Source organism: Cydia strobilella, chromosome Z, assembly GCF_947568885.1.
Source record: "Cydia strobilella chromosome Z, ilCydStro3.1, whole genome shotgun sequence".
Lineage (NCBI taxonomy): Eukaryota > Metazoa > Arthropoda > Insecta > Lepidoptera > Tortricidae > Cydia > Cydia strobilella.
In genome coordinates this window covers 1663953-1684726 of record NC_086068.1, presented here as the reverse complement: position 1 = coordinate 1684726, position 20774 = coordinate 1663953, and the positions used below count along the sequence as shown (strand labels likewise).

At 39.3% G+C, this 20774-nt stretch overlaps 1 protein-coding gene and 1 long non-coding RNA gene across 2 annotated transcripts in view; one reads left to right on the top strand and one right to left on the bottom strand.

The window, feature by feature from the left end:
- LOC134754592 (uncharacterized) overlaps window positions 1-20774 on the bottom strand; it is a 363458-nt gene that overhangs the window by 192495 nt on the left and 150189 nt on the right. The gene's annotated exons all lie outside the window — the stretch shown is intronic.
- LOC134754548 (CUB and sushi domain-containing protein 3) overlaps window positions 1-20774 on the top strand; it is a 78750-nt gene that overhangs the window by 19748 nt on the left and 38228 nt on the right. Inside the window, exon 2 of the mRNA XM_063690850.1 lies at window positions 5058-5243. Coding sequence (XP_063546920.1) covers window positions 5058-5243 — 186 coding nt within the window. The remainder of the gene's footprint in view (window positions 1-5057; window positions 5244-20774) is intronic.

Sequence of the window (20774 nt, the reverse complement as noted above, 5' to 3'; positions counted from 1 at the left end):
TATGTCATTGAAAACTTTCGCGTCTTCGCTTTTACAATGAAAATATTAACACCTGACCAGCCAAAATGTATGAAACAGAAATTTTTTTGTGATTTGTGGTTGGTCCCGACAAAACCTTGCGTGATTTGTGCACAAGCCCTTTCCGCCATCGCTCTACCCGACATAGTTTTATCGTTCTCTTATTTTAGAAGTTACAAAGGCGGGGGGGGGGGGGACAAATTTTTGACGAATCCATAAGGCTTCCGTTTTTTGCCATTTGGCCACGGAACCCTAAAAAAGAATTATAAGTCCTATAACGTACCTATCTAACTCTTAAACCAAACTAAAATAGTTGTAAGAAAGCCTAGAAATGAAATAATATACCCTATGTTACTGTCTCACTTTACCACCTAGCTGGCTCCTGCTCTAGAGCAAGTAAACCGTAAGACTTAGAGAGAAACCTAAAGTAATTCTAGGCTTTCCCCGAAGGTCTAACGTCTCCGCAAATATGCCTTGTAAAGAGCCATTTAATTTAAATAATAAACACATTTACGATGTAATATAAATAATTTATAGTTATCTATGTATATAAATAGAGGTCAACACCCTCGGGGCCTACAAACTTAGAAGATACATAAACAGTAATTCCCATGAAAACTCGCCATGTTAAGTTCACCTTTACCCCCTTGATACTGTCCTCCGTATTAAACAAGGGCCTGACACTCTTTGATAGAGAAAGATAGTCTTATTGCGATTCCTATAAGAGGAAAGAGAAAATAGTGCCATGCTTTGTCCTTATCACCGACCGGGTGGCATCATAGGTAGGAGGCGATAGCGAAATACCGAAATTTATAAGTAAAAGAGAAAAAATCCTATGCTGCCCAAATTTTATATGAATATTCTTTCTCTTACCCCGGGTCGCTCGGTGGCGCGTCTATAACTACTTGTATATACTACGTCTGTGGTATTAAATGTTAATTTCCTTTTTAACTTATGATCCTTCTAAAATAAGATGGGAATAGGTCAATAGGTATTAATCAGACATAGTATATTTATACAAGTAGTAATAGACGCGCCACCGAGCGACCGACCGGGGGTAAGAGAAAGAATATTCATATAAAATTTGGGCAGCATAGGATTTTATCTCTTTCACTTATAAATTTCGGTATTTCGCCATAGCCTCCTACCTATGATGCCACCCGGTCGGTGATAAGGACAAAACATGGCACTATTTCTCTTTCCTCTTATAGGAATCGCAATAAAACTATCTTTCCCTAAGTACCTATTACTTTGAACTCACATATAGCTGGCACCTGAGGGTCTACCGCGAACAGAAGTTCGTAAGTTGCGGGCATCTTTCTCTTCTACTCCAATAGAGGCGTAATTACAGTGACAGAGAAAGATGTTCGCAATTTTGTGAGCTTCGATATTCGCGGCAGACCCTCTGAAAGGACTGCAGGTTCATCTAATTTAATCAATCTGATGTAGAGCTTATGTAATGTTGATACGGTATATTTTCCATATTGCGTGTGAAGTGAAAGTGACGAAGCCCGATAGAGGGCGCGCTCAGTGTGTTATTTTCGATTTCAATTTTAATTTTATATTTGTTTTTATTATTTTTATGACGTGCAAAAACTGATTATGAGCCTTGCAGCTTGAAATAAATGAATTTTATTTTTATTTTTATTTTTTATTTTATTTTTTTTTATTTTTTTTTTTTTATTGAGGAAAATACGTTTCTTAAGTCATTTAGACCCGAGAGAGTAGTTTATGGATGTGATGTCATCTGTGTCACTGTGAGGCCTAATATTCGAAATATGTGACGAAGTGACAAATAAGTATAGAATATCACCACTGCAACAAAATAAAAACCGGCCAAGTGCGAGTCGGACTCGCGCACTAAGGGTTCCGTACATAAAAATGGCATAAAATCACGTTTGTTGTATGGGAGCCCCGCTTAAATGTTTATGAAATATTTTTTTTTATATTCGAGTTGATTGAATGAAAGGTGAATTGCGGTTTACGATTTATAACGTATATATTGAAAAAAAAAAAAAACTACTTACTAGATCTCGTTCAAACCAATTTTCGGTGGAAGTTTGCATGGTAATGTACATCATATATTTTTTTTAGTTTTATCATTCTCGTATTTTAGAAGTTACAGGGGGGGGGGACACACATTTTACCACTTTGGAAGTGTCATTCGCGCAAACTATTCAGTTTAGAAAATTTTTTTATGTGAAAACCTCAATATCTTTTTTGAAGACCTATCCATATACCCCACACGTATGTTGGATGAAAAAAAATTTTTGAGTTTCAATTCTAACTGTTCTAAGTATGGGGAACCCACAAAAAAATTTTGTTCTAATTTTGTGTGAAAATCTTAATGCGGTTCACAGAATACATCTACTTACCAAGTTTCAACAGTATAGTTCTTATAGTTTCAGAGAAAAGTGGCTGTGACATACGGACGGACAGACAGACAGACATGACGAATCTATAGCCCAGGTAACAAAGTGACGTCAGCGACGTCATAATGACGTAATTATGGAGTCATAATGACGTATAAATGCTGTTAGGGAAGGGTTCCGTTTTTTGCCATTTGGCTACGGAACCCTAAAAATCACCCAAGTACAACATATATATTTTTTTTTAATTTATTTATTTAAGAAACAAACAGTCTTCTATAGTTATACATAACACTGGAAATTTTCTTAAAGCTAGACAGTTTCCTTAATGAAAATATTTTAACATCATGTTTAATAAAGTTTCTACAGAGTAAAACAGAGCTATTTGTGCAAACAAGAACAAAAACAATAACAACAATAATGAAAAAAAAGATGCAAGAGTATCAGGGTGTTAACAATTAAATTGTATATAAACTGAATACTAAAAAGGTTTTATTATTCTTATTTTTTTTTTATAAATAAATAAATATTATAGCACATTTTTACACAGATTGACTAAGTCCAACGGTAAGCCTAAGGAGGCTTGTGTTATGGGTACTCGGACAACGATATATATAATATAATATAAATACTTAAATACATAGAAAACACCCATGACTCAGGAACAAATATCTGTGCTCATCACACAAATAAATGCCCTTACCGGGATTCGAACCCAGGACCATCGGCTTCACAGGCAGGGTCACCCACTAGGCCAAACCGGTCGTCAAAATTTTAAAATATTACTTATTAACGTTCAATACTGAGATTTTTTCCTAATAGCGCCAAACTAATGATCTGGGTTATTACACTGCATGGATAGTGTTTATAGATATTTTAGATAACTCGAACCAAATGGCCATAGTCTACAAATATGGCTAGAATACTAAAGAATCCAGCCATAGCCAACACTATTCTGAATGCACGCTTTCTCTGATCTATGGATCATATCGAATTTGGTTGTTCGGCGCATTCGTCATGCGTCACTTTCCCTTACTTGTTTGTCCGTTGCTCTTAAACTGTTTCCATATTTGTGGTATTTTCTATAAAAAGGGACCTTATTGTCGATGGCGCTTACGCCATTATTAACTATGCAAATACAATGCCGCGCGACGCTTTGCGGCGTAAGCGCCATCGACAATAAGGTCCCTTTTCATAGAAAATGCCCCATTTATATCCGAGCGCGGCAATAGTAGATTGTGTCACAGGGGAGCAAAAATGACATATTTACGGCGAGGGCGTACATTGAATCCTGAACGAAGCGAAGGATTCTATAATTGTATCTTGAGCGTAGTGAGGGCAAGTGTTAACGCCCAAGGTGGAAATAATTTTGCTACCATGTGACACATACTGTCTTTCACATCACCTATGAGTTGTTAAGTTCCAAAATATTATTTAACCTAAAAAAATTGTATGCAAAAAAAATATATCCTAGAACAGAAAAGTCCCACTTTGATCCCTCCTAGCAGGGAAGAAAAGTGCCACTTTGATCCCTCCTAGCGGGGAAGAAAAAGCCCTTTTTCGAATCTTAGGTGATGTGAAAAACCAATTTTTACTCGTAATGGAGGTGTTTGATAAATATAAATTATATGGATATGGATTAACCTTTTCGACGCCGTGTCAAACACAAAAGCTGTCACCGAAGTGTCAAAACTGAAATTGAACTTTATGCATATTGCATGTAGGTCTATGTTGCTCTGTGGTTAATGGCCGATTAATTGGTCTTTGGCGTTGAACCTACGGTGCGTATATATCGGCCATTGGCGTCCAAAAGATTAAACATAATATGGTCGCTTACTTTACGATGTTACTCTTTCATCGAACTAGAATAACAGCTATAGTAAGTCTGACTAAAGCTCAAAAACCGGCCAAGTGCGAGTCGGACTCGCGCACGAAGGGTTCCGTACCATTCCGTAATATCGAGCAAAAAACGGCACAAAAATCACGTTTGTTGTATGGGGGCTCCCATACCCACTTAAATATTTATTTTATTCTGTTTTAGTATTTGTCGTTAGAGCGGCAACAGAAATACATCATCTGTGAAAATTTCAACTGTCTAGCTATCACGGTTCATGAGATAAAACCTGGTGACAGACATACAGTGGAGTAATAGTAATAGGGTCCCGATTTTACTCTTTGTTAAAACCACTGCACTGCGCGCAGCTCGATATGTGTTAAATTAAATGTATCAATTAAAATGTGCTAAATGTGTAACAGTTAAATTGAATATGTATGTACATGATGACATGTAACTTGGCGTTATGAATAAACTATCTGTATCTGTATCTATCTGTATCTGATAACATCTGCAAATATTTTTGTAACGCCGCGCAAAATATTTGACATAATTAGAGTTTTATCTTTAGCCATTAGAACTTTTGGCTGAGAATTTGTTTATTAGGTAATATTCGAATATGCGGCCGGGGTATATTTATGGGAAGGGACAACATTCAGTGATATGTGTTAGACAATTTGCTGGTGCTTTTATTTCGTGTGTGGTGTGAAATAATTTATTATTTTTAATTGCAACATCCCTATTGTGTATGGTGTACAAACCTATCAACGTTGGGTGGTAATTGTGATCCTCTGCAGTAAGTAAAATTGTCCCTAACAGTCCCCGTTTGTCGTCAGGCGCGTCAGCAACATGCCGGTTCCCGGGCGCCCCCGCTCACTCCCACGTCACATTCTCCGACGAGACCCTCGAGGAGGGCTCCGTCGCCACGTACGCGTGCGAGCGGGGCTTCGAGCTACTGGGCCCCGCGAGGCGGGTCTGCGGCGACAATGGGAGGTGGAGCCCTGATGGAATACCCTTCTGCGGTGAGTACTTTAGAACTGTCTTAGAAAGTGACTAAGGCCTGACCAGTAATATATGATCACGCGCCATGTTGCGGAATTTCAATAGAACTATTTTTTTCATACTATACTGAAATGTCACTACATAGGTAAATGACAACAGCGCCCTCTTGACAATGATCATATATTAGGTCAGGCTTTACATTGGTGCTTTTTACTGTTTTTCACTTTCATAAGGATTTCAATAGGGGATATTACTGCGATGTTCTGCTACCAGAGGGCAGTATTAGCCTCTTTAGTAAACCATAGAGCAACTTGTACATATACTGTACCTTTAACAGGTTTTTGACAATACTTACATTGATGCATCAAGGCGGTTTGTTTACAGAGGACCTACCGGGAAACGCGAATCGGAAACTTCGCTGTCTGAATCTTTGTCGCTCGACTATGCAAGTGACAGAGATGTTAGATCGCGTAATTTCGATTTTCTTGTTTCGCGATAGACCCTCAGATTGTGGTAGTGCCGCCCGCTTCCAGAATTTCGCGTAATATTACCTATTGTGAAGAAAGGTCCAATCTCATCCTGACCTTGGCAAGGTCATGTGGTCGCAAGTCTCATTTCCAACCGTGTACAGTTAGCATATGGGGCATTTTCTATGAAAAGGGACCTTATTGTCGATAGCGCTTACGCCGCACAGCGTCGCGCGGCATTGTATTTATATCGGAGCATCGTTTATAATGGCGTAAGCGCCATCGACAATAAGGTCCCTTTTTATATAAAATACCACATATGCGTATGAGATAACGCGGCAATAGTATCTGCCACCCTGAATAACTCATCCAGACAGAAATTGTATATTCTCTACAGTTCGCTGATTGTACCTAGTAGGAAAGCAGGTGATCTTTATTTGTTTACACTTGTATCTTTATCCAAACGTGCTCACAAATGTGTCGTTTTCAAGCAAAAGGTACCACATTGTCGCTTGCCATTGGGACAATCAAATCATTCCGATATAAATATTCCTATTAACAAAATAACACGATTATAGCAGCTTAGCTATAGTTTACGTTGAGTAAGTAAATAATATATCGTAGTAGAACTTCTGTAAGTTTTGGCACATCGTGTTAAATTAATGAGGGCTATCGTTTTTTTGCTCACCAGTTGGCGCCTCTGTTCAATCAATCTTTAAGTAGTATGGCTCCATCGGTACGTCGATAATTTCGCCAACGTCAAAGTGGGATCCACGTGGGATCGAATTAATAATTCTAGATTTTCTTCAGCCAGTGTACGGTAAATAAAATTATGGGCCTCTAGGGCTCTAGCCTGACACGGTTAGAGGTAGAAATACCAAATGCTCTTAGAGCACGACGTTGTTCGGTAGTTATTGTCTCGTAAAACCGATAGCTGGATTTTACGAGAAGCACGTGGACTACCGGCCGTTGACTCCAAAATGGTGGTTAAACACGCTTTGAGATTAATTCTCTATTCACTGCACACTACCAAATTAGATTACTGTATAATAAAGCTATCGATATTACACTTTAAACAATTTTAATGAGCAACAAACAAAGGAATTAATCACGAGGCTACTATCAAGATGGCGTTCGAACCGGAAGTCCGGCGCCTCTGTTGATGGTGGTCCAAAAGACTAAAGAGCAGCTGTCAGTCATTGAAGTGACATTTGACATTTCGAACTATGGAAAAGACCACCATCTACACTAGCGCCCCTAGCGGCGAATTCATACGCGTTAGCCCTCATTGACTGGAAGAATTTTCTTGCCCAATAAAATACCTAATAGCCTATTTGACTGTATTTAAAATAAATTATTTTACATCTTGCATGAAATAAAGCACCAGAAGATTAATAGAGAAACGTAGACAACAATTATTTTTTGACACAATTTCTATTTTAAAACCCGTATAAAACTATAAAGAGTAGATAATTTGATTGTGACGTCACATGCTAGTGTTTCATATAAATTTCATAGTAGCAGAATCGTTTTGACAGTTCGAAAAAATAAACTGATTTGACTAGTAGTCAAATACCCTATTGTGTATGGATGGTATAGAAAGGATGCCAATCTCTTATGGCAGAATTGTTGCAAAAGTGACCGCTTTCAGCTTTAAATAATAGTTCCTAATCTCTCCGGTGGCGCTAGTTAGGCTCTGGGACATAAGTATAACATGAACCATATAAGGCAACAAATAACCCGACCAAATTACGTAGGTTGTTTTTGGTAGTATTTCGGTGTATGGTGGCGCCGCCTAATTACTGTTTTTTGATGGACACTTTTCATACATAGAGATTTGGCTCCTTTATATAGTCTCCATGCTATTGTGGTTTGTTTACATTCTTTTAAATACTTAAAGATACAGACTTATAAACACTACATTAATTTTAGGCTACCCTATGGCTATAGTATAAATGCTATAATAATACAATACGGTAAAAATTGTAGCTGACTGCCAAACTACACAGTTGGGGACGCAGTAAAAGCGAGTGAAGTAAAAATTTGAGGTTATGTTTATATTTTTATCAAAATGTGCTCACAAACGCATAATGTGTTACATTGATCCACGTTACTAGAGAGAGCGGCCTGCTTTTACTTTCTCTCGAAACTCTGGTAAAGAGACGGAAGCTCCCATCCCACGGCTCTCTCGATTGTCATGCGCTTTCCTTTAATTCTTATATTACTCATCTTGCTCTTGTACCACTTACCTTGGCTGCTTAATTATGTACACATGTGCAGGCATCATTGGCGCGAGTTTATAGCGATTGCGAAGGCATTAAGTGACCTAATTAAGCACTGTAACACCAACCCCTATTCGATAGCGTAACGTGACGCGTTTGCGTTGTCATTTTGTATGGGAGATTCCAAAACGTCCCGCTTGGCGCGCTGTTCAAAATCCCATTCAAAAATAGACATATTTGTATGTTGGGTATTTTATTGACATTGTTTAATATTATACCCGATTTTTTTTTGTTTCCTAGCGTGTAAGTAAATTTGAAATTAGAATTTGTTTTGACATTTTTATGCGCATGTTTTTATAAGTATTTATGTTGAGGTTAGTTTTAATTCCTACTCATATCTGTACTCCTAGCATGTAAGTGAATTGGTTTTAAACTGTAAACTTACATTATTTCCAATAAATAATAATAATAAACAATCGCGAACGCACGTCATGCTATTGAATGAAATTTGCACTAGGGGCTCTGAACTACATTCCTATACTAAATACATGTCTTTTTTTGACGATCGGTCTGGACTAGTGGGTAGTGAGTAACCCTGCCTGTGAAGCTGATGATCAAAGATATTTGTTCCTGAGTCATGGGTGTTTTTTATATATTTAAGTATTTATATACTTATTATATATATATCGTCGTCTGAGTACCCATAACGCAAGCCGCCTTGGGCTTACCATCACACTTAGTCAATCTGTGTAAGAATGTCCTATAAAATTTATTTATTTAATACAAACTATGATCCACAGTTTCAAAATGTAATTAAGACGAATGTAGACTACCGGCGCGATACCGCCTTTTCATACAAACGTAATGCTCAATTTCCTCTCAGGGTTTCATTTTTGAAAATATATGTGGTATTTTCTATAAAAAAGGGACCTTATTGTCGATGGCGCTTACGCCATCATTAACGATGCTCCGATATAAATACAATGCCGCGCGACGCTGTGCGGCGTAAGCGCCATCGACAATAAGGTCCCTTTTCATAGAAAATGCCCCATATTGACACAATTTGATGTAGGTATATCAAGTATCAACCACAGCTAAGAAAGAAGCTAGTAAGTAGCTTAGTATAATATGTTTCTTGCCATTACGCGTCTATTATCACGCAATTTGTTTTTAAAAATTGCGATTGAGGTAAAGGCCCGATGACTCGGACAGGTGGGTCGCGGTGTGGGTCAAGTTGGAGGCCACCCGCGACCGGCCACTTTCTACTGCAAGTTGGAGGTCGCCCGCGACCGGCCACTTTCTACTGCATTTCGTTAGTCAGACCAAGCTACGGGACCTAATAACCAGGAATGTCAGGATAACAACTGTTGATCGTTGATAGAAAATGCCAATCAAAAGTCAAAACCCTCGCCAGTCCGCGTACTTGTCTAAGTACGCATTTAAGGTACAAATTCAATTATCTGGAGTTACAGGCGTACATAGGCTACGGTGACTGCTTAACATCTGCTTAACATATAAATTAATTAGAGTTTATACATTATACCTACTGCTTTGAAATAGTATCCTAATCTCTTTTACTAAATGTCGACAACCATAGACCAAGACAAGTCTTAAGTCTTACGTCTTACTTACTTACTGACGGCTTAGAACCTCTTAGTCTTCGGAGAGACGTTGGCTCTCTTTGCATGTTCTACCGTCTGTACAATGGGGAATGTTCCGTTGAACTTTTTTAACTGGTGCCATCGTCTCGTTTCTATCACCGCACCTCCCGCCAAAGGAGCAAAGCTCATCCTCACTTCTTAGACACATGGCACACCATGAATAAGCGGACATCCCGCTCGTTTCTTCCCAGAACGTGCAGAATGTGGAATGAGTTGCCTCCTGAGGTATTTCCTTTGCGCTACGACATGGGATTCTTCAAGAAGCGGGTATTTAGGGTTCTCAAGGGTCGTGATGTTGCTTACGTCCATGGGCGATGATGACTGCTTCCCATCAGGCGGCTCGTCTGCTCGTTTGCTATCACATTAAAAAAAAGTCTGCAACGATTTTGGTAGCACACGCAGAGTGCAAGTGTCATTTATACGTCATAACTCATAATTTCATAGTAATTTGACATTTAATAATGCTACAGCGTTCGCGTAGTTTTCAGGGTTCCGTACCCAAATGGTAAAAACGGGACCCTATTACTAAGACTCCGCTGTCCGTCTGTCTGTCACCAGGCTGTATGTCATGAAACGTGATAGACAGTTGAAATTTTCACAGATGATGTATTTCTGTTGCCGCTATAACGACAAATACTAAAAAGTACGGAACCCTCGGTGGGCGAGTCCGACTCGCACTTGGCCGGTTTTTTTTGTTTCAGTTGGCCTATGACAGGGGTCGGAAACCGGTAATTTTTGTATGGGAACGAAATCGGTATTTATTCGTTCTTTGTTAATTATTTCATTTCTAATGGGGCAATCCTATAATAACGAAATAGTTACCTCACAACTGAGTCTTACATTTCGAGTATAAAACAGTTCGAAAAATAAGGCTATTTCGAAATTTTTGCAACACCGATTCCGATCCCTCCCAGGTAGCAAAAAGACGTCAGCGACGTCATAATGACGTAATAATGACGGCATTATTACATCATAATGACGTCAGCGACGTCATAATGACGTATAAATGCTACCTGGGCTGGCCTATGACACACGAACGTGATAAAACAACACTAACTGCGTGTGCAATCAAAATTGTTGCAGATTTCTCTTGATTCAACTCTATGTTACTGTCATTAATAGAAACGCAGTGGCTTCAGTCGTACACAATAGTTTATTATGACAGCTAGCATTAAAATAAATCAAAACGACACCTTAATAGCTAAATATAAAATAGAATTACATATAATAATAATAATAAGTGTACCAAATGAAGAAGCACGTACTAAACCCATTTATTTAATAGACTTAATAGCGGACTCAATAAAATGAGTACAGAATACGAATTGCAGTATAGCCCGAATAAAAAATAACCTTATTTTATACTAGTTAGAGTCCAAATTAGATTCGGTGCGTGATACGAGCTTGTAGCTGTAACAACATAGGCACGTATGAAATGTATAGTAATGTAAAAAATGCGAGTGTGGGTCTATTTTTTATTAGCGACCTCCTACCCTAGTCGTACATGTGTCCATATAAACATGGAAAATAAAATATGCATAACTCAACGCAATAAATGTCCTTGTCAGGATTCGAACTCGGGACACTTCGTAGCCCAGGTAGCAGTGACGTCAGCGACGTCATAATGACGTCATTTATACGTCATAATGACGTATAAGCTCACTACCTACTAGGCAAGTTCATTACAGATGTAGTGCATAATTGTTTTCATTTCTCATGGTCTGAAAGAAGGTCATTGTTTCTATGGTTCTAAAAGGAGTGCAGAAAACGATACGTTTCTGCACTAGAGCATTTTACGTTAAAAAGTACGTTTTTTTTTAAATTTTATTCGAAAAGCAATTGAAATTTATGTTTAAATGGATTTGTTATACAATTTCCTTTCTAATATTTTACTCCCTATTCCATAAATGACGAAACTTTTGCCTAAATTGTTAAAGAAAAACACATGTATTTTACTTTTCTCGTATTCGAAATGAAAAGTACTGTTTAACTCGGGTGAAAGGTATCATTTCAGCCTCGGACTCTTGGCGCTCTCACTGCGATCAAACGCCAAACTACCTCGGCAGAAATGAGTGCCTTTTTATCACAGAGTTCCTATGGCCACCTCCTGTCTCCATCATCAGATCAGCTCGATGGTACCATGGTACCATAATATTGCATTGTATTCCGACTTAAAGCCTGACCAGTAATATATGATCATTGTCAAGAGGGCGCTGTTATGCTCATGTTTCCTCATTGTTTTATTTATTTCCAAGCCTTCGCCCGCGGCTTCGTCCACGTTATGTACAAGTCGTCAAAACTCTCACGTCAGTATGAGTTGAATTTCAAAATAATCTTTCTTACTGGAGCTCTTTAACATTTGAAGAATTTATGTTCCCAATGACACCCCTTCGATGGTTTAGGCTGCGCTTTGTATATTTGTAGGTATCGAAGTAACGGAACTATTTTAAATATCCTCGACAGGGTGAGTGAGGGTGACAGTTCAGTATAGTATTAGTTCCAATAAAATTCCTCAACGTGGCGCGTGATCATATATTCCTGATCAGGCTTTACAGGGAAGTGGGTCAAATATAACTTGCAAGATTTGACCCGTACAAACATAGTAACATAGTCTTTGTCAATATTTACAACTTGCAAATAATGTAAACATACCATTTTACCTTCATTACTTCGTAATATCGCTCTTTAAAAGGACAACCATGACCTTATCAACAGTCTATATACTTATATATTTTATTTATATACATTTTTACTACCGACATAGCTCGCAGAATTGCAAACCTTAAGTGGCAGTGGGCGGGGCACATTGCTCGCAGAACTGATGGCCGGTGGGGCCGGAAGGTTCTGGAGTGGCGTCCGCGTACCGGAAGACGAACTGCCGGTAGGCCTCCAACGAGATGGAGCGACGACCTGGTGAAGGTCGCGGGAATTCGGTGGATGCGAGCGGCACAGGATCGGTCGGAGTGGCGAGCCTTGGGGGAGGCCTATGTCTAGCAGTGGACGTCTATCGGCTGACATGATGATGATGATGATGATACATTTTTAGTTAAATAGAATGTTCATTGTTAATATTTCAGGGAAAATAACCTTCTTAAAAATGTTAGGTTATGTGTCAAACGCTAACAAAATCTGTCATATGGAGCATTTTCTATGAAAAGGGACCTTATTGTCGATGGCGCTTACGCCGCACAGCGTCGCGCGGCATTGTATTTATAACTGGTCAAGCAAATCTTGTCAGTAAATGAACAAAAAAACTATACTCATCCCTCTCTCTTGGGTGCTGCTAGTACTAGTGTAAGACAAAGATAGTATGGTTCTCTCTGTCTATGTTTCAAATGAGACAGTCCTTTGACAAACTATAAATCGGGGCATCGTTAATAATGGCGTAATCGCCATCGACAATAAGGTCCCTTTTTATAGAAAATACCACATATTCGTTTACATTATTTGCAAGTTACATTACTTACATAGGTATTGCAAGTTAAATAAAAGCTTGTAAAAAATGTGAATTTAGTTATTTTAGCGGAAAGTTCACACGATAACCCGATTGTGGTAGTTACGTGAGGGGGGAGAGGGGAGTCGATGACACGCAGGTCGCGCCGTTAACGACAAGTACTGACACACTTTCTGGCTCCGTTACTCGTAGGGTTGCCATCTTACTTATATTTGCAATTTAAATTTCAATGTCATTTATTAACTACTAGCGACCCGCCCCGGCTTCGCACGGGTGCAATGCTGATGTATTATACATATCAAAGAGGATATAATAAGATAGAGCGGTACTGTCATAGTAAATTTTGTAACCACTGTAAATTCACTGCCATCTATCGACATACTTTAAAACTCAAAATGAAGATTTATAAAAATACGTTAAAATGTATTTAAATATGGATAAATGATTTTTTTTATTTGCATTAATTATTTTTATATGATTTTGACCCATGTTCTTTCACTGGTATGCGTTAAAATTATAAATAACAAACGAAACAGTCAACGCTCTCTATACAAGAGTAGGCCAAAACTAGTGGCGCCATCTGATCGAGATTCAAATTTTCTTGATTATCGAGGCACGTTTTTTCCTTAGACTATCCATCTATTACGGAGTTATATCTATCTTTGATACATATAAACCACATAAACCTTCCTCTTGAATCACTCTATCAATTAAAAAACCGGCCAAGTGCGAGTCGGACTCGCGCACCGAGTGTTCCGTACTTTTTAGTATTTGTTGTTATAGCGGCAACATAAATACATCATCTGTGAAAATTTCAACTGTCTAGCTATCACGGTTCATGAGATACCTTGTGACAGACAGACAGACGGACAGCGGAGTCTTAGTAATAGGGTCCCGTTTTTACCCTTTGGGTACGGAACCCTAAAAACCGCATCAAAATCCGTTGCGTAATTTTAAATATCAGCATACATAATATATCTAAGCAAGCATAATAATCATTAATACATGTTTTTACCATATTTTTATTATTTTAATGTTGCATTTCTTAGCTCCACTTGCACCATCCCACTAACCCGGGGTTAACCGGTTAAACCTGGAGTTACCAGTACGTGACAGTTAATCCATATAAAATGAACTGTCATATCATTCTACGCGAGAGGCATGGCATACCAGCAGCGGTATCATGGTCGCGTTTTTATCACCTGCCATGTCATGCGTCACTTTCGCCCTTACATATTTGTTAGAACGCGACAGGCATGGTGACAAATGATAAAAGAGCCGGCCATCTTAGCCATGGATGTAAGTAAATACCTACATCTATGATCTTAGCCCATGGAGACTATATAAAGGAGCCAAATCTCTATGTATGAAAAGTGTCCACCAAAAAACAGTAATTAGGCGGCGCCACCATACACCGAAATACTACCAAAAACAACCTACGTAATTTGGTCGGGTTATTTGTTGCCTTATATGGTTCATGTTATACTCATGTCCCAGACCCTAACTAGCGCCACCGGAGAGATTAAGAACTATTATTTAAAGCTGAAAGCGGTCACTTTTGCAACAATTCTGCCATAAGAGATTGGCATCCTTTCTATACCATCCATATCTTAGCCCTTCTGGTCACGTCATTTTGTGAATCTTGTTTTGGTGACAGCCCTAGACGCCGTACTACGCAGCCTCAATGGCTACTACTGGCGCATTCCTGACGTAATTTCAGAGACAAAGGTACTCTACTACCAGGAATCTGCTCATTCATTGTCCCCCAAACAAGACAATAAAGCTATGAAAACGGATTATATCGCGTATATTGAATTTATAATACATCCCGACGTTTCGAACCCTTTACAGCGTTCGTGGTCAACGGGTGACTGAGGAACAATTACAAAGTGCAAAAATACCCACATCCTAAAATAATGAACAATCATAGACTACAAACTTTAAGGCTGGTTGTACATGCAAAATCGGTTCATAAGGCTAGTTATACACTACAATTATTTTCAAGTAAAGATATATATATACGCGAAAAAAACATCATTATTTTAGTATGTGGGTATTTTTGCACTTTGTAATTGTTCCTCAGTCACCCGTTGACCACGAACGCTGTAAAGGGTTCGAAACGTCGGGATGTATTATAAATTCAATATACGCGTTATAATCCGTTTTCATAGTTTTATTTCAAGACAATAAAGGTTTACTAGTAATACGTTTCGTTCTTGATCGTTCGTTTTAATCACGAGCGACCCGCCCCGGCTACGCACGGGTTACACAAAACACAAAAAGTTATACACCTGAATCTTAAAGAATCACTAGTGATACATACACACAGACAGACGCGGCGGGGGAATTTGTTTTCTAAAGTGTAATGATCGTGAAAAGACGGACGGACTGCGGAGTCTTAGTAATAGGGCCCCGTTTTTACCCTTTGGGTAGGTACGGAACCCTAAAAACGATGTACTCCCAGACTCGATGGTGGTAGGAGACCTCCACCTTACTTCTTAGTATGGATGGTATAGAAAGGATCGCAATCTCTTATGGCAGAATTGTTGTAAAAAAGACCGCGTTAAGCTTTAAATAATAGTTCCTAATCTCTCCGGTGGCGCTAGTTAGACTCTGGGACATGAATATAACATGAACCATATAAGGCAACAAATAACCCGACCAAATTACGTAGGTTGTTTTTGGTAGTATTTCGGTGTATGGTGGCGCCGCCTAATTACTGTTTTTTGATGGACACTTTTCATACATAGAGATTTGGCTCCTTTATACAGTCGCCATGCTTCTTAGGCCAGCAATTTACGGTGAATGTCATTGTTAGGTGACAATTGTCATGGTGAAACAGAGGCCGTCTCGCTAGAAATATTACAATGTCAATGTCATTGTCAAGTGTCAAGTTATCACTTATCAAACAATGACGATCGCGTAGACGTGTGCGCCGCCATAAAAATTCGCGGCGGCGGCGCGCCGCAGATTTTTCGCGGCGTGGCTGGACCACGCCGGCGTCAAGGTCGTCGGGTGTTGTTCGATGGTTCTTATTAAAAACAAAGTGGAGTTTTTAGCTTTTTAACTATATTTATAAAAACAACAACATAATGCAATCGTTATTGTTCATCTAACCTAAACTGCTAAATAAACAATAAACGCTACTAGGCCATCAAGAAAGTCATGCAGGCTACACAAGTTGCACATCCTATGTGCGTATTATAAATTACATGCTTTTTGCCACTGAATCCTGCCACTGAAAACACCCGTTCACTGGGCGTACTGGTGGCAGGTGTTGCCAGTACAGCTCTGGCTAGTGCAGCGATCCAAGGAAGAGAATGACGTTTTTCACGCCAAAACTTTTAACTGCCATTTAACTGCTCCACTAGTTCTTTAGGAACCGCAGTAGCCAGATATTTCCAGCACCTGAAAAGCGGGATCTGTGGACTCATCGTAACTAAAACTGCTGTGTTTTAATGACAGTTTATTCAAAAGGCTGGAAGTTGTATCGGTCTTTGAAGTACTTGGCATTGTGACTGGATCTGGTGTAGCTATGTCAGTAGGGTCGACAAATCGCTTGATCATTTCCGAAAGAAAAACTGCACGCGTGGTGTGCTGTTTTTCGAGGAAAGCGTCAATTTCCTTTAGACCAGAAAATCTAGTCTTGAAGCGCTGCGCAAACAATATTTTCAGACAGAGGGAATCTCTTATCTATGTTAGATAACATATTATTTTTTAAAGACAAGATTATTAGTGACAAGATTTGTTAAAGACAAGATTATTAGTGTTTCATCTTCAGGTACATCATCGAGTACGTGCTTTAATTCTGTCCTGAGTACAAGTGCTAAATTTATAGAGGCGGTCTTTTGTGCAGACAGGACTTCGACAGCCGCAGCCTCACGAAATTTCTTCAAAAACCGTATCATGGACATGTTCCACTCTGCTTGAATAAGTTTTAGTTCTCCCTGTCCGATTTTCGTCAGCATTTCGTTTATCGGACCACGATTGCAGAAATGAGCCAAACTCTCAAGCATGGCCAAAACACTATGGCAACGTGTAGGTGTCGACGTTTTTACGGTCGGCACATGGTTTACCTCACCGAACTCATTGTTGAAGGAGACAGTAGTTTGGGCACTACAGTCTTCGCGTGTTGGTGATGATAAGTCTTCGTCAACCATAGAACAAATTCAATATCTTCACCAACGCTATCTATTTCTTGCAGAAATTTACGTTGTTCTGTCTCCACCTCTATCTCTAGGTCCGGCAAACGATACCTGATACTTTTGAATTTTTTTTACACTTGGTATCCACAGCATCAACTTCTGGGACGCGTTTTATTCCGTCTACTATTACTAGGTTGTGTAACCCATGGCCCAAATACAAATGGCCATCCAAGTTACCCAGTGCGATAGCTCGCTTCATATTAGATCCGGCGTCAGTAACGACATGAAGGGTTTTATCGCACAAACCGAATTCCGCCACCGTTTTGTTTAGCATCTCCAAAATCATTTCCCCCCGCGTCTCGCTGCCGCCCGTGTCCTTGATCGCCGTCGCACGCGGCCTAGCGGTAAATTCAATTTTTCAAAATTTAGCTCACGGCGCGAATTTTTAAAACCGCGGCGGCGGCGGCGGCGTGGCGTCCACGGCGCGGCGGCGCCGCGCCGGCGCGGCGCACACGTCTACGATCGCGATGACCTAAGTCGCCATTGGCGCCGGCGTTTAGAAACAATAGAGAGGGATGGAGAACAAAGTGAGGGAGTGTCATTATGAACTTCATGTTTGATAAATTTGATATTGTTGATGACATTACCACACTTCGTCATTGCAAATACCTTGCCTAACCGTGCGTGTTAAACGGTCTACCAATGACGAAGGCAACTGTCAAAGGTACATATTTGGCTTAAATGCCATACGATACCAAAAAAACCGGCCAAGTGCGAGTCGGACTCGCGCACGAAGGGTTCCGTACCATTACGAAAAAAACAGCAAAAAAATCACATTTGTTGTATGGGAGCCCCTTTTAAATATTTATATTATTCTGTTTTTAGTATTTGTTGTTATAGCGGCAACAGAAATACATCATCTGTGAAAATTTCAACTGTCTAGTTATCACGGCTCATGAGATACAGCCTGGTGACGGACAGACGGACGGACAGACGGACAACGGAGTCTTAGTAATAGGGTCCCGTTTTTACCCTTTGGGTACGGAACCCTAAAAACAAACGAAAGTGACAATATTGTTAACATACCTAATATTAAATAGATGATTACTTCGAAACCATTAATTTACTGTGAACATAATTATAGGCCTTTTGACAATTATATGATGAGTTATTATCTTGTCTAAGTCCCTGATTTTGACGTCAAAAGTCACCTTTGCTAGTGCATCCCCCCTAACACAGTTCGGCTTGACAAGGTAGGTAACATTTCATGTTAGAATTGTACTAGATGCCATGTGCCAAAAGCCATTCAGGCAGGTCACACTCAACGACAAACTTTATATAATCTATTAATTCAGCGTTACTGATTAAATTTTCACGATGATTAATTACATACATCTATTCATGACGTGTGTGCGTGGCCTTTTCTTACGTTACAATGTTATTTCTTTGGCGTTCAGACAAAGAAAAAAAAACATTATCAAGTGTCTAGTCTAGAAAGAAGGTTCACATAGTAACTTTCATTTTTATAATAAATAAAAGAGGCCCATTGACGTCTCCGTACAGTTCAAATATGACAATAAACCCCTTTAAAAAAGGAAAACATTTTGAAAGTAAAAGTATCAAACGTTTTGGAAATGGCCATATAAAAGGACTTAAATACTAAAGAAATATTTGGCGCTTATGCCCTTTTTAAGTTTCAAATCACGCGCATTAGCCTAGATCCTTGGCCGCCAAAAATGTCACAGCATTTGGAACACTATTTGTAAAGCTTTAAAGTCAATTTTTGTATACTTTTTTGGCAATCTCCGTTTATTTACGCTAACTTAAGATGATGATTTTGTCGAATTTATTTCAGATTTAGTATAATGAGGTGCTTATATCTTATATGTGAGCTTTGAAACAGCTGGTAAATTAACCAAGGCTGTATGCGCGACAGTGCCGCCGCTAGCGGCAATTATTAGGGTTCCGTACCCAAAGGGTGAAAACGGGACCCTATTACTAAGTGCCAGTTGCACCATCCGCACTTGACAGACTGATCAACGTCACCCGGCGCGCCGCGGCAGTTTACTAACGATGACAAACAGTTTGATGCAACCGACCCTAAGACTCCGCTGTCCGTCTGTCCGTCTGTCCGTCCGTCTGTCCGTCTGTCACCAGGCTGTATCTCGTGAACCGTGATAGCTAGACAGTTGAAATTTTCACAGATGATGTATTTCTGTTGCCGCTATAACAACAAATACTAAAAACAGAATAATATAAATATTTAAATGGGGCTCCCATACAACAAACGTGATTTTTTGCTGTTTTTTTCCGTGATGGTACGGAACCCGTCGTGCGCGAGTCCGACTCGCACTTGGCCGGTTTTTTTCTACTCGTCGACTTTAATTGCGTATGTACTCCCGACTCAACTATAATAATGACTTCTTACGAAACGCTTTAGTCAACTGTAATTAATTCGACCAATCACTTGTCGCCAAAAGATAGAACAAAAGACATCAACGCGCTACTATTTAATAAATAAAACATTTTGCGTTGATGTCTTTGTACTATTTTTTTATCTACTGAGATACTTATCTAGTTTTGTTTAATTATTTAGGTTTTACATACATATAATCACGCCTATTTCCCGGAGGGGTAGGCAGAGACCACGGATTTCCACTTGCTACAATCCAATCTTTCGCTTCTTTGACTTTCATAACATTCCTCATACGGATTTCCTCATTCCTCAACCCACCAACGGAGCGGCAGCTGACGTTCACGAGGGTTCATCATACATAGCCGTTAACCACTATACGAGTTTTCGCCCGAAAGGCGATTGGTCATGGAAATCTGTTCCTGGCCCGCGCTGAAGTCGGTTAATGAAAACTAAGTGTACTTATTCTGTGCTTAATACAGGGCAATCTCGTCCATGACAACTTCATAAGGCATCACAACAACCATCGGAAAGCTCATTCAATTCTCTACCATATTGCCTTGTCATCAAAGTCCAAAATCCAAACTGCTCCACGTGCAGTTACGACTTTTTTGCGTATTGGGGTATTTTATGGGACAGATAAGAGTTCGTTGGCCCGAAGGCGACCGCACAACGGGACCGATTAGAGAACAACCTCTAATTGGACGTGTCTTGCTACATGTTGAATAGGTAGTCGCCATCAGATATGTCGGAGCGGCCGAGGTGCTCACAAATATCTGAACGCCTTGACAACGCTTCGGCCGCTCCGATACCTTTATATTTGATAGCGACTTTACAATAATAAATAGGTATCGCTCGATATATTTTTGGCCGATGTTACATTTGACCATCATCTTCCTCGCGTTTTCCCGGCATTTTGCCACGGCTCCATGGGAGCCTGGGGTCCGCTTGGCAACTAAACCCAAGAATTCAATTCAATTCAATTCAATTCAATTAATTTATTTCAGAATAAAAAATTCCATATACAATTACATTTACATTTAAAATAAAATAAAATAACTAATCCTAAATTAAAACTAAATATGTTAGTAACAATAGGTAATACTTAGAACTATGTTAGTACACAGGAAATAATTTGTTAATAAAATACATTAAAATAAAATAAAATTACATTAAAATAAAATAAAAT